Genomic DNA, 14,782 nt, shown 5'->3' on the forward strand with positions numbered 1-14,782 from the left:
CCAGTAAGGTTAAATTCACTTCCACGAACTAAAATCAAGATCCAGAAAGGTAAAAGTTACTTTCACGAACTAAAAACATTATCCAGTTAGGTCAAAGTCACTTTCACGAACTAAAATCAAGATCCAGTAAGGTTAAATTCACTTCCACGAACTAAAATCAAGATCCAGAAAGGTAAAAGTCACTTTCACGAACTAAAAACAAGATCCAGTTAGGTCAAAGTCACTTTCACGAACTAAAATCAAGATCCAGTAAGGTTAAATTCAATTCCACGAACTAAAATCAAGATCCAGAAAGGTAAAAGTCACTTTCACGAACTAAAAACATTATCCAGTTAGGTCAAAGTCACTTTCACGAACTAAAATCAAGATCTAGTAAGGTAAAAGTTACTTTCCCGATCAAATAACAAAATCCAGTAAAGTCAAAGTCATTTCCAGAATAAACTGTGTCGTGAAATTTCACGCCATTTCACGCCAATTTTGTGAAATTCACGCCATTTCACGCCATTGGCGTGAAATTTCACACTGCTGGCGGGAAATGGCGTATAATTTTCACGCCAAGTAATCTTCCCCCTGATTTTCGCAATATTTTCTATAAACGTAGCTCAATTTCATGAATTTTTTTTTATATTCACACCGTTTTCACGTGTGAATGTATTGAATTTGTTCAGATTGAAAAACCAGTTTTTTGGATTTTTCAGCCAAACTAAGCATAATGGCAAGTTATGTTCTGCAGCAAAAAGTTTGTGCCTGGAATTTCACATCATAATCAAAAAACAGATTTGAAATTGGTTGAGGCATTTCTGAGAAAATCGAAAAATTCGCTTTCTGTAAGCAAGCAAGCATGCAAGCAAGTTAATGTACACGATAACTCAAAAACGAGACATCGTAGAGACTTCTAGTTTTTTGCATTTGATTGGTGTTATTCCAAGGAAGAACTGATTAGATTTTGGGCATGGCAGGAACAGCCGTTGCTTCTAAAAAAGCAAAAAACTTTCGTTTCATACAAAATTTCAAAATCAATGTTTTCTATGATTTTTTGAAACATTGAACACTGTATGAAAATTACCAAAAAATTTTTAAGCCTACCCGCTGGAGCTTGATCCCTCAAACATTTGCCAAGCGAAGCTTGGCCTACCCGATGAAGCTTGATTCCTCAAACATGTGCCAAGCGAAGCTTGGCCTACCCACTGGAGCTTGATCCCTCAAACATGTGCCAAGCGAAGCTTGGCCTACCCGCTGGAGCTTGATCCCTCAAACATTTGCCAAGCGAAGCTTGGCCTACCCGCTGGAGCTTGATCCCTCAAACATTTGCCAAGCGAAGCTTGGCCTACCCGCTGGAGCTTGATCCCTCAAATATTTGCCAAGCGAAGCTTGGCCTACCCGCTGGAGCTTGATCCCTCAAATATTTGCCAAGCGAAGCTTGGCCTACCCGCTGGAGCTTGAACCCTCAAACATTTGCCAAGCGAAGCTTGGCCCACCCGCGAGACTTTTTTTTGGAACGGTGTGAATATATCCGCATTGGGTTTCTACCCGATACACTAGTTATTTACCACGTTGTTATCGACAGAATTGTGCGATTAAAATATTTTTGGGAATGTCATGACGAGTCACTGACGAGTCACTGTAACACCAAGGTCTTGATCATGACGAGTGGTATCAAGAAGTGCTGCAAAAAATAACAGATTGTACGTCACTGATCTACAAAGTAAGATTTGAAAAGTTTATAATGTCAATTCTAAAATTAGATTAATTTATAACTTGATTAAAAGAAATGTGTTACTGTAAGAAAAATATATTTGGTAATTACTGGATTTTTCGGACACATCTTTATTATAATTATCGCTCAGTTTATTTAAATAATTACAAATCCTAGAGTAAATCAGAAGAAATGAGAGAATTTTTCAAATTCTTATTGAGCTATAAATGGCAAGCAATTTCACCATTGTGATCAGTAATCGTTTGTCTTATTAAGCCATAATAATGTATAAAGCCAAGCTATATTCGGTTAATAATTACGAACAAACAGATGCCGTGAAAAAGTTCTACGATACTTACGGTGACAGATTAAGGAATGAATTTGGACTTAGAGAAATTTCATTGATTGACATTGGTGCTGGATGTGGATCAGTTTTAACAGAATTGACACTTAAAACTATTGGATTAAATTTTTCAAGTGTCGTCGCTGTGGATAAAAGTCAAGAAATGATTAAACTTACAACTGAAAAATATGGAAGTAGCAATATAAATTTCATGTATATGGATGCTGAAGGTGACATACCAGATTCATTAAAGGATAAGCATTTTGATATGGCAACATCATTTTACGTCCATCATTGGATGAAAGATTTAACAAAGGCATTTAAAAATGTTCATGATTTATTGAATCCAGGTGGAGTGTTTTGCTGCGTTATCTTAGGATGGCATTTAATTGCTGAAATTGTGAAGTATTTAGATGATAAATACAAACCCTACACGAATGATTGGGTCGAAGAATTCTTTCCATTATGGCTTAATCTTGGCGAACTTGAAAATAGAATTAAAAAATCTTTAAGTGAAGCTGGATTTGAAATTGTTGAATTTAATTGTGAAGGAAATGATATATTTGAGTACGAACATATTGAAAGTTTGAAAAGTAATTTTATACTTGACAATAATTATCACTCACATTTCTAAATCACCTTATTTTAATCCTATGTATAGAAGCCTTCAAAGCTGTCATTCCATTTCTTAAGAAGATGCCAGAAACCCTACAGGATGAGTACATGGATGATGTTGCAAAAACCTTATTATCGACAAAATCCGAGGATCCATTGTGCATTCCTAGAAAACTTTATCGTTTTGTTGCTAAAAAATAAATTGTCAATTTTTTTTTTTTACAAATCAGGAAGTTAATAAAAGTTAATATAATTTAAATATAAATTAATATAAAGTTTGCTTACTTACGTTGGTTGTCAAATTTATATTTTACTTACTTCCTCCCATGGCTTCAATTGTGATCTATGACCTCCCTCAGATGCCGCCTCAAACTGGCTTTAACGACGACGTGGCCAATTTCCAATTACAAATGTAATACTGTGCCTGTCAAAAGCTTTTTTTAAAACTCTTATGCCGTCCTCGTGATCTTTTGCCATCTACAAAGTCAGACTTGAATGAGCATTTGCCGACCTTCTTCCATCATGTCCAGCCCATCGAATATATTTAAATTTGAGTCGTTTTACGATATCAGCCTCGTTGCATAGCTTATAGTTCTCTGTATTGCTCCTAGATTTGTAAAAGACCCCTTCTTTCTTAGTCCAGTCCAATTATCCTCATGTAACCTTCATTGTCCAGTCTAGATTCGAATATAGCAGGTTGTGAACGTAGTAGTCGGTTGTATCCTGTTTGTAAGGCTGCCAACCCAAAGACGAAGAGTTTGAATCTATTTTTTATCTCCCGACAGAAATTCGACCACCAACGGCGTTCTTAGTAAAAACAGGAAGTACCACGAGAAAGTGAAACACTTAACGTTTGTTCAGTTACCGAGTCAGATCGACAACCTCCCAAAATTCTTACGTCCAAAGATTTTTCCTCCTCTCAAAGGAGGATCCTCCTCTCAAAAAGACCAACCACTTTCGCCACTACGATAGCCACATTAAATTATAAACATCATTAATTATCATTTATATTACGTGCTGACTTACTGTAAGAAGAGTCATTTAGGAATGAATTAGAGATTATTTACTTTGTCATTTAAATTTACAATCAACAATTTTAGTCAATTTTGAGCATCTGCTTAATATTGCAAAAACGTGTTTTAATTTTGATGACCTTTTGATTTTTTTTTTATTCTTCTTAAAGTAGCTTGTGTTATACAAAAATTGATACAAGTAAAGAGTCAGGGTATGGAAAAGCTGCAAATTCAAATAGTACAAGTCGGTTGATGGATTGAAAAATCCTGAACTAGGCATGAACATAATAACGTGATGGCTAGAGTTCAACTACGTAATACTATTAATAACGATAAGACCCGAAATTAGTACGAAAGCACCGAAACAGCTGATTAAGATCAAATAAATTTACCCATAGCGAAAAAAGAGGATCCTGAGCATTTTTTCGATCAACCGTGACACTCATTTGCTCCCGGATCTATACAGAATCCAACATCAACTCAGAGACATGCTTCCTAGGCTGGTTTGATGGCTAAACTAGTTCCTAAATTGAATTCAAATTTGAAAATGATCAATACTTTATTTGCACTGTGAATGACCTTCGACACTGCTTTCTTACGTCTTAAAATAATCACTATGACCAAAAAAGATTTGAGTATTATTTATGACACTATCAAAAGGTTGATCAACAATCATTTTCATTACATTCTATTTTTCTTTCGAAAGTGGGATGTTTTTTATAAACGAATTTGGAACTGATAACAAATAGAAGAAAATAGAAAACTTAAAAGTACTAAAAAGTATTATAAAATGTATATACTTTATTAAGCCTAATCTTAATTTAATTGTATTATAATTTTGGAAGATTAATAAGAATCATTAAAAATATATTAAAGCACAATAATAAGGTACGTGTACTTAAAGTCTCTAGCGTCCTTATCAACACATCGAATTAAGGACATTTTGCTCTTCCTTTCGATTTTTTGCCATCCACAAAGTCTGCAAAGGTTACTCTATATACTGGGGCGAATACAGGATCGTCTGTTCACACGAAGAATAGTGATGATAGCATCCTGGAAAAGCTGATAAAGTTCATAATTATGCCTACATCGGTATAATTCACCTTCTTTTGAAGATCTATAAATAGCTCGCAGAATTCGTCTCTCAAAGAGACTGGCGGAGCTTTCTTCATTTGTGCCGCTCAGGTATCTTGAGCGTGAATCCATGCTCTTTGCCTGTTACGGTATGACATACTGTTATTATGTATTTAAACCTGCTGACTGATTAAGTGTTGAATTCTAATTCTTTGCTATGATTACGGAAATAGTCAGTTGTAAACCATACCATCCATAGAAGGTGAGTCTGTCACCCTTCAGAGGTGTGTTTCAAAGTTTCTTATATTCCATCATTAAACGGCTACTTTTAAGAATCGGAAGTATTTAAACTCGGGAATTCGAGCCCGGGAGTTCAAATTTCACCTCTACTTTCGTGAATAGCACCTTATTCTCTGCACTCTCAGTAAGCTCTCATTGCACTTTTGCTTTTTTTTAATTAAGGCATTGACACACGTTTCATGCGAATGAAAGATTTCTTTATCTCTATACAAAAATTTCATCCAGATGAAAGATTGTATGGACCGGATGAAAGCGGATGAAGAGTGTCAATGTTCTGATTTTTATGATTTCTTTTAATATAGCCACGTTATTTTAATCATCTACAATGGTGTGCCGTCAATTTTTTTTTGAAAATGCCATAAAATGTATGGTGTATGTGGTTTTAGTCGTGACGTACCACAAAGGTCTGTAGCGAAAAATAACAGGTGGCTCGCCACTGATCTATAAAGTTAAATTTGAAAATTTTATTAATGTTACTTTTAAAATTTGATTAATTTAAAGCTTGATTAAAAAAAATGTTTTACTATACGCAAAATATATTTGGTAATTACTGGATTTTTCGGACACATCTTCATTCTAATTTTTGCTCACTTTTTTATATAATTATAAATTATGGAGTAAATCAGAATATTTTTTTCGAAAATCAGAAGAAATGAGAGAATTTTTCAAATTCTGATAGAGCTATAAATGGCAAGTGAATTCACAAGTTTGATCAGTAATCGTTTGTCTTGTAAAGCCATAATAATGTATAAAGCCAAGCTATATTCAGTTAATAATTACGAACAAACAGATGCCGTGAAAAAATTCTACGATACTTACGGTGACAGATTAAGGAATGAATTTGGACTTAGAGAAATTTCTTTGATTGACATTGGTGCTGGATGTGGATCAGTTTTATCAGAATTAACTCTTAAAAATATTGGATTAAATTTTTCAAGTGTCGTCGGTGTGGATAGAAGTCATGAAATGATTAAATTTTCAAATGAAAAATATGGCAGTGATTATGTAAAGTTCATGTATATGGATGCTGAAGGAGACATACCAGATTCTTTAAACGATAAGCATTTTGACATGGCAACATCATTTTACGTCTATCAATTTATGAAAGATTTAAGGAAGGCATTTAAAAATGTTTATGATTTATTGAATCCTGGTGGAGTGTTTTGCTGCATGTTCTTAGGATGGCATTTAATTGCCGACCTTATGACTCAGTTAGATGATAAATACTCACCGTATACGAATAATTGGATGGAAGAATTCTATCCATTATGGCTTAATCAAGATGAATCTGAAAATTTAACTAAAAAATATTTGACTGAAGTTGGATTTGAAATTATTGAATTTAATGGTGAAGAAAATGAATTTTATGATTATCAACATCTTGGGAATTTCAAAAGTAAGTTCATAATTGACAAAAGTTATCACTCAAATTTCTAAATCACTTCATTTAATCCTTTATATAGAAGCCATGAAGGCTGTCATTCCATTTCTTAAGAAGATGCCAGAAACCCTTCAGGATGAGTACATGGATGATATTGCAAAAGTCTTATTATCGACAAAATCCGAGGATCCATTGTACATTCCTAGAAAACTTTACCGTTTTATTGCTAAGAAATAAATTGTCAATTTTTTAAATAAATTAGTAAATTAACAAAAGTTAATATAATTTAAATATAAATTAAATATAAACTTTACCTATTTACTTTGCTGATTATACAGACATGTGATTGTGGCCTATGATCTCACTCAGATGCCGCCTGAAACTGGCACTATCGGCAACGTGGCTAATTTTTAATGACAAATGTAATACTTTCTCTGTCAACAACTTCAATCCATTGAATCTTTCTTATAATCTTCCTCTCAAAAAGACCAACTACTTGCGCCACTACAATAGCCATATTAAATTTTATACCACTAATTATCATTCAAATTACGTGCTAATTTAGCTGTAGGAAGAGCCATTTAGGGGTCAATTTGAGATCATTCACTTTGTCATTTTAATTTACAATCAACAATTTTAGGAAATTTTGAGCATCTGCTTTATTTTTGCAGGAACGTGCGTTGATGGGTTCAAAACTCTTCGATCCCAAAAAATAACGAAATGGAAAGAAGTTGTCGATAGAGATGGAATTGGTAATTTGCAAGCGATAGCCAGCGATAGAGCCAGCTTTAGGCACCAACTGAGAGAGGTCATGAATCACACTTAATCTGTATGACCAGCGAAGTAAGCAAGTAACTTAATCTGTTGTCTATATATTGAATTTGGATACTTAGCATTGTCGTTTATATTGTTCAAATATTAGTCCAGTCCTGTTTACCTTATGTCGCTTTTTGATCAACCTCACAGACATATTTTAGCTTCTCCAGTCTAGCAATCAAATTCAATCTGATCTCGGGATTGGTGTCCGTAGTGTCGAACGTGACAAATTCTCGAGACGAAGGCCGGAACCAAATTTCAAACGAACTTTCAAAACGTGATTGACATGATGTTAAATTTGTGTTTTTTCTTCAGAAATTACTCATATTACTCATATCATTTCTTCAGAAAGTCTGAATTCAAGGTTTGACCCTAAATATGAAAAAAAAAATGATTCTAGACACAGATAGCCGCAAAAAAATTTATTTAAAATTATATTTCGTATTTCTATTTTTAATCAGTTATTCTACATTGTAAATCATATTCTTAAGAATATACTCACAGTACAGCTATTAAACTGACCTAGGACAATAATATTTTTTCATTCATTAAAATTATCAGCATGCCAAAAATAGAGTTGAGATTTTATTTATTTTTTTTATTTTTTTTTTAATATAAATCTTTGTTTTTTTAATAAATTACAATTGTTTATTTTTAACTGTAGGAATAATCATGTGATAAGACCACTTGTGGTTAACCTGTGAGTAGTCACCAGATGCGTAGCTAGTATTTTTTTTCGCGTAAATCGCTGTGAATGGCGCAAAATATTTTGCAGATTGATAATTTTCCAAAATGATAAGGAGTAAGGGGTAAGAGGGTAAGGGGTGAGGAGTAAAAGAAGGGGGGTCCGTACAGGAAATGGATCGCTGACCGTAAAGATCAACTTTGATCCATGGCCTCTCTGAGATAAAGTCTATATCTGACTCTTTCGCTGGCGTCCGCCTGCCTTTTGCCAATACCAAATGAAATCCCCAAAAGATCCTCCTGAATACGCCTCTATCAGCATGTCCGTGATATACATGTCATATTTCAAACAGAGCATGAATTTACGATTTTTGTTAGATTTGTATGAAATCGAGTAAACACGTGCGTAGACTTTCATTGAGCTTTTAAAAGGCAATAACCTTATCATATTTCTTTAGAATATTTGATTAAAATCCGACAAAGTTATTAGCAAATTAATCAGGCTAAAATAATTTTCGTACCGACTTGAATTGGCAATGAATTAAATAAAGGATTATTAATACGGTTCATTGCATTTGAGTCTACAGTTTAATTTTGATAGATTTTTCAGAAGAATATAGCAAAAAAAAAGGTTGGCAAAACTGAACCTGGCAAATAATCAGTATGTAAATTTAATTACTTTATTTATAGACACAAAATATGATTGTCATCGTGATAGCTGTTTAGCTGATTTATTCTGGTATCAAGAGAATAATCTGAATCTAGCATTGATTTTACAATCTTTTAAAAAGTATTTTGGGAATATTTGTGAATATTTTCTGGAGTTTCAATGCCTTGAGGAGACGTCTAAGTGAGGACATGGATCTGTACGACCATCGAAGTAAGAAACTAAATACCTAGCCAGTCATACACAATTATCTTATTCAGAATAAGGCACCACTGACTTTAAATGACTCAATATCTCAGATTTCACCCTGCTTAGACACTACACTGCTGTTATGTATTAACAAAATAATTAATTTCTGATTTTTCTGTTGAAAACCTGACTTCCATCACAAATTGTTCCAAATTTGGCCAAAGAAGCAAAAGAACCTTGATTGCTCAACTAATAAGAAGCGGATCACGAGAGTTGGTGTTGAATTTGAACTCCATGACTCGAATCTCACCATCTTAGTGACTATACAGCCTAGTGATTATTCGGAAGCTTAGATACTTCAACTAAATCCAATCCTCTACCTGAAAGCCTATCAAAATATGCATTCCATCCAAATTATAACAATATATGTTTTTGCATATCAAAATTTAAATAAACATAACAATTTTCTCATATTAAATACACCAATTTAATGTAAATACGAAAGTAGTAATTCACTAGAAGCGATGCAAAGAGGCCCATAAAAAAAATAATTCAAATTTCTCAATTCATAAACACAAACAGGCAGCAAGCAAAAGAACGTCAGAAAATAAAGAAATTAGAGTTTTCATTTCCAGACGATCACAAAAATTTTCCAGCCTTTTTCCTCCTCCTTATCGTACTTAATATAGGCAATAATACAGGCAAATATTAATATGTACAGTCAAGTAAATACCAGAAGTTGTGTTTTCATGTGCCTTTTATGTCTATGCATTTTATTAACATTACATATTGTTTATACTACACATGATCACTTTTATTTCATAATATGTGAGGAGAAAATTTTTGTATTAAAAGGAGGCACATACGTGTATAATTTCATTTAGCACAAACCTCATTCAGAAGTTTAAATACAAAAAAAAAAAATAAAATATTGAAAGTTTGGGTGATTTTTTTGGTAGCGGGAATATTTGTTTTGTGAGAGCATTTTTATGGGAATGGATATAAATTGGAAGGTGGAATAATAATGAGTGTCGAGGAATCTGGTGTTGTGGATGTATCAAAGATATCCTCCTGAAAACGTATTTGGAATAGAAAGGAAGGCAGAGGTTGGAGCCAGCTCTATTTTATGGCTAAAAGTGCTCAAAATGTTAGGATTTTTTGTGAAAACTTCCAAAATTCTCTATAAATTCTTGCATTTTATTCAAAAATCTCAATACCCCTATCACCCATAACAATGTTTGGCTACTCCCCAAATAGCAACAACACCTGTTTCACAGTGTTAGACCTCTTGAATAAATAACTGCAAATAACTTCAGTTTATGGCAGTGGTGGGCAAAAGTTTATTTTTCGCGGTACACCTTGGTGGTAACTTAGTGATCAAAACCGCACGTGGCATATAGTTTATGGCATTTCCAACAATTTTTAGCGACATACTAGGGTGCCTCAGCACAAAGATTGCAAACCACTGGATAATACTCTTAAAAATTTACAAAAATTGAAAAATCCTCAATTCCTTTCGTGAAAATCGCGCTCAACAAGAAAAAATAAGAAAGAAAAAAAATTATATTTTTCATTAAAATAAAACTTATCGATTGTTGAAAGTTTAATTACTTTTGGAAGTAGCATAAAGGTATATTATAATGGTTATGAAGTAATAATTATTGTTGTTAATGAACTAAATGTGAATTGAAAGATATTTACTTTAATGCTTTTACTTATTTACTTTGGCTTTTAAATTCCATTTTGCTTCTTATTCTTTTTTGTGTGTTTTTTTCTTAATTTTTGTTAAAAAAAAATTAATGCACCGAGAAGAAAAAATTAAAATTATTAATAAATTCTTGTTATGCGTTTTAATGCATTAAACAATGATGCAGTTATAAACAAATTAGAGGAATTGGGAATGGAAAATGGATTCTGGGAATTTTTTGTTGTAATAAAAAATAAATAAGTTCTTGGAATTTGTTGCTGTGGTTTCATATTTTACAAACAAATTTTAGAATATTTGATTTTAGATTTTTAATTTATTAGAATTGTGAAGAAATTTAAGAAAATTGTGTAAAATTCCATCAAAATTGAACATAATGATTGGTTAACGGGCTTAGGTGATCCAGACCACTAAATTAAATAGACCTTCAGCTTATAGTGTGATCAGAGTCACCTATTTGATGACATTAATGGCTGTCGGTTACAAAAAGAGGCTGTGAGTCGCATTTTCAGTGAGTATGATTTAAAAAAATACAAAATTTACTAAAAATTCATCGAAATTGAACAAATCTTACTAAAAAAATCACCAAAATTGAACAAAATTTAGTAAAAACTCACCAAAATCGAACAAAGTTTATTGAAAACTCACCAAAATTGAACACATTTTAATAAAAATTCATTAAAATTAAACAAATCTTACTAAAAACTCACCAAAATTGAACAAAATTTACTAAATAACTCACTAAAATTGAACAAATTTTATTGAAAACTCACCAAAATTGAACAAATTTTAATAAAAATTCATCAAATATAATTGAAAATTCACCAACAATGAAAAAAAATTTACTGAAAAATCAACAAAATCGAAGAAAATTTACTCAAAACTCACCAAAATTGAACAAAAAATACTAAAAAGTCACTAAAATTGAACAAAATTTACTAAAAACTCACCAAAATTTACCAAAACTTTATGAAAACTCACCAAAATTGAACAAAAATTGGCAAATATTGAGTAAAAATTAACAAAAATTAAGCAAAACAAACCAAAAGTCAATAAAAAACACAAACAGTCAGCAACAGCATAAAATTACAAAAAATCCATTTCCTCAAGTGTAAATCGACAAGTCGAACTGCAAAAAAAAGAGAGCGGTTTGCATGAATCAATTCAATAATGCTATTGATCTCATAATATTACTTATAATATTTATTATTTTCCTCTTGTGTTGCATTTCAGCATGCTTACTTACTTGCAGATCTCACACGAAGTAGATAAAGATACACGAAATCCACAACAGTCGTGGCACATTTATATCAATAAAATAAGAAAAAAAATTTCATTTATTTCTTGGCTTCTCTTTTTTTTTTGCAGTACAATCAATATTTATTCATGTTTTCCTTCTTTACATTACTGCCTTATGCCTTGGATATTGTAATATTAATGTAATGTAAAGTATAGAATAATCATTTTTACATCTATATTTATATTAAAATGAATGAAAGATGAAAAAATATAAAAAAATGCTACTAAAAAATTGAACAAAGGAAGTTTCGCTTTGTTTTGCTGTATGTTTACATTTTTATTATTTCTACTTTTTTTCTCTTACTTTTATGTGTCTTATTTCTTCACATCTCATCACATCACATCAACGGGATTTTTTTAAAGAGAAGAAAAAATAAGAAAACGACTAAAATGTTTCAATCAAAAATATTATTTACACATAAAAGATTTTTGATGAATATTCACAAAAAAAAATTAAAAGGGTTCAATCACTTATGACGTAATGCCAAAAATCGAATTTTTGTGACCCCCTCCCATTTCATAATTATCTCTTCTCGTAAGAACGTTGCTTAATACGTGAATGAACTCTTAGGGAACTCTTAGTGAAGGAAGCAGAACTTTCAGAGTAAAATTCATTATTGTGTAAAGTCAATTTTTCACGTTACAAAATCAATGAATGACCCTAAAGAAAAATTCAGTTTTCATGATATTATTTAATGTTATTCTTCATATATGAATTCTTTGTGGCAGGGTTGATGAAATTGATACTAAATGGTATGAGCTTAGTTATATATCTGTGGACATTTCTCTTGGAGTAACTAAGCTGTGAAAGGTACAGTAGATGCTATCATCGATCAAGATAATAGTGCGATCCTGCTTTTGTATAATTTTCACCATGTAGCGTCAGAATCCTTGGAAGTTCACCTTGTTTTTGTCAACTTGAATATCATAGATTCGTTATCTATTTAACTAGTTGGAAATCAGTCGCAGTATCTAAATAACTGTCTGTTACTGGTTCTTGAGATGTGATCGAGATCCATGACACAGGACGTCGAAATGACTAAAAATGCGATAATAATCCAACGTGATTTCAGACTCGGACCATATTTGATGAAATTCGAACTCAGACCAGAGTCAAGTCGCCCATGCATCGTATTTTTAGCGCATTTTTGAAATTTTTTTCAAAAAGGTAGCTTAATAAGACACAATGTTCGGTCGTTCGTTCGGCTGTCATTAAAAACTTTTTATCTAGACATCGTAGAGAGCTCGGAATGGTTTTAAAAGATCAGTTCCATAAAGTTATTGGCGCCCCGGGCATTTAAAAGTTTCAAATCAAAGCATAAATACTATAATTAACAATTTTTCGTTTTCATATACAACAACAACAAAAACAACAACACGTTTTTTCATTGTTTTACAGTGTTTTTCAATGTTTGTCGATGTTTTTACAGTGTTTACTAAACAATGTTTGATTTTTTTTTGACCGTTATGAGGTTTGAATTATGAAAATCCGTTAAATGATAAAGTTCTTAAATTTGTGGAAGTTTTATATGGATCTTGTGTTTTTGGTCTGGAAGTGACCTGGATCTTACTGGATCTCGTGTTTTTGGTCTGGAAGTGACCTGGATCTTACTGGATCTTGGTTTTAGGTCTGGAAATGAACTGGATCTTGTGTTTTAGGTCTGGAAGTGAACTGTATCTTACTGGATCTTGTGTTTTAGGTCTGGAAGTGAACTGGATCTTACTGGATCTTGGTTTTTAGGTTTGGAAGTGAACTGGATCTTACTGGATCTTGGTTTTAGGTCTGAAAGTGACCTGGATCTTACTGGATCTTGGTTTTTAGGTCTGGAAGTGAACTGGATCTTACTGGATCTTGTTTTTTAGGTCTAAAATTGACTTTATAATCAATTACTGATCGCTGGGACAAAAATGCGCTTAAGTCCCTCGATCAATAACACGAGGACTTTTGTAATTTTTTTTTCACTTTTTCGCTTTCAGCTTTTTGGAATCCTCCCGAGAATTTACCAAAATTAAGGCATCGGAAATCTAAACAGAATTTCGCTAATTATTAGAACATAAGGGAAGAAAGTGAGCTGATTTAAAATTAGAGATTCCCCTTCCCCCTAAAAAACGATCTAATTAAATAAAATGGTTTTGATCCCAAGATTAATCTTCTAAGCAAATGCTATCAAAGTTTCAAAGAAATGCATATCATGGTATTAAAAAATTATACATCAAAATAACCAACTCTGTCCAAAAAAACTTTTTTCTCCTAACCGTCAAAAATAAAACTTTTTTTTTGAAACAAAAACGTAAAATAAATTAAATGCGTTGATGACCGCAACTGCGTAATACAATTGAATTGAGAAAAATAAGAATAAGAAAAAAATTTAATCAGAAAGATCAAAACAAAGAATTTTTCCGTTTACTTTAACATTAAATGTGAGGTAGAGCATGAACAATAAAGAAGAAGAAGACGAAAAAAATCATAAATTATGAATTAAAATTTTTTTATCATTTTAAATTTTTCTTCCTCGAATTTGCGTCTACTTGCAGAGACTAAGCGCACTTCTGTATTTGCTTTAGTCCAATTTTGGCATTCATGCAATTAATTTGTCTCGAGGATGAATCGTGAGGCGCGAGAGAAAGAGCCAAGAAAAAGAAACGGAACGAAAAGAAGAGAAGCAGCACAAAAAAAAGTATGAGAAGGAAATGAATGAATTGCAAGTTCGATTTGAGAAGTCATGATTTGGTCATTTGAGAATAGAGCAGCTAAACGATCAGTTATTTGGTAATTGTTGTGTGCTAGTTTAGTAGATGAAGATGAGGAATGGAATGGAATAAGTTTAAATTGTAGAGGAAGAGAAATGGACGAACTCATCTGGTAAGTAGTCATTAGTTTTTCAATGAGATAGCTTATTAAGAGTCAATTTTTAAAGCAGTGACTTATTTTGGGTCAGCTCTTAGAGTGACGACTTAGAATTTTGAAGCGATGGCTCATTTTAAAATGATTTTAAAAGT

General features: G+C 32.3%; 2 protein-coding genes across 2 annotated transcripts; both read left to right on the forward strand.

Moving 5' to 3' along the window:
* Positions 1-1,980: 1,980 nt before the first annotated feature.
* Positions 1,981-2,855, forward strand: LOC139092013 (juvenile hormone acid O-methyltransferase-like). The gene is made up of 2 exons (XM_070642296.1): positions 1,981-2,632; positions 2,701-2,855. Exons 1-2 carry the CDS (start codon positions 1,981-1,983, stop codon positions 2,853-2,855), a joined length of 807 nt encoding a protein of 268 aa, XP_070498397.1.
* A 2,930-nt stretch (positions 2,856-5,785) lies between these two features.
* LOC139092028 (juvenile hormone acid O-methyltransferase-like) lies at positions 5,786-6,659 on the forward strand. Its single transcript, XM_070642316.1, has 2 exons — positions 5,786-6,437; positions 6,505-6,659. Exons 1-2 carry the CDS (start codon positions 5,786-5,788, stop codon positions 6,657-6,659), a joined length of 807 nt encoding a protein of 268 aa, XP_070498417.1.
* Positions 6,660-14,782: the final 8,123 nt, after the last annotated feature.

This window comes from Chironomus tepperi, unplaced genomic scaffold, assembly GCF_022539635.2.
Source record: "Chironomus tepperi strain 1889 unplaced genomic scaffold, CSIRO-AGI_Ctep_v1 contig_285, whole genome shotgun sequence".
Lineage (NCBI taxonomy): Eukaryota > Metazoa > Arthropoda > Insecta > Diptera > Chironomidae > Chironomus > Chironomus tepperi.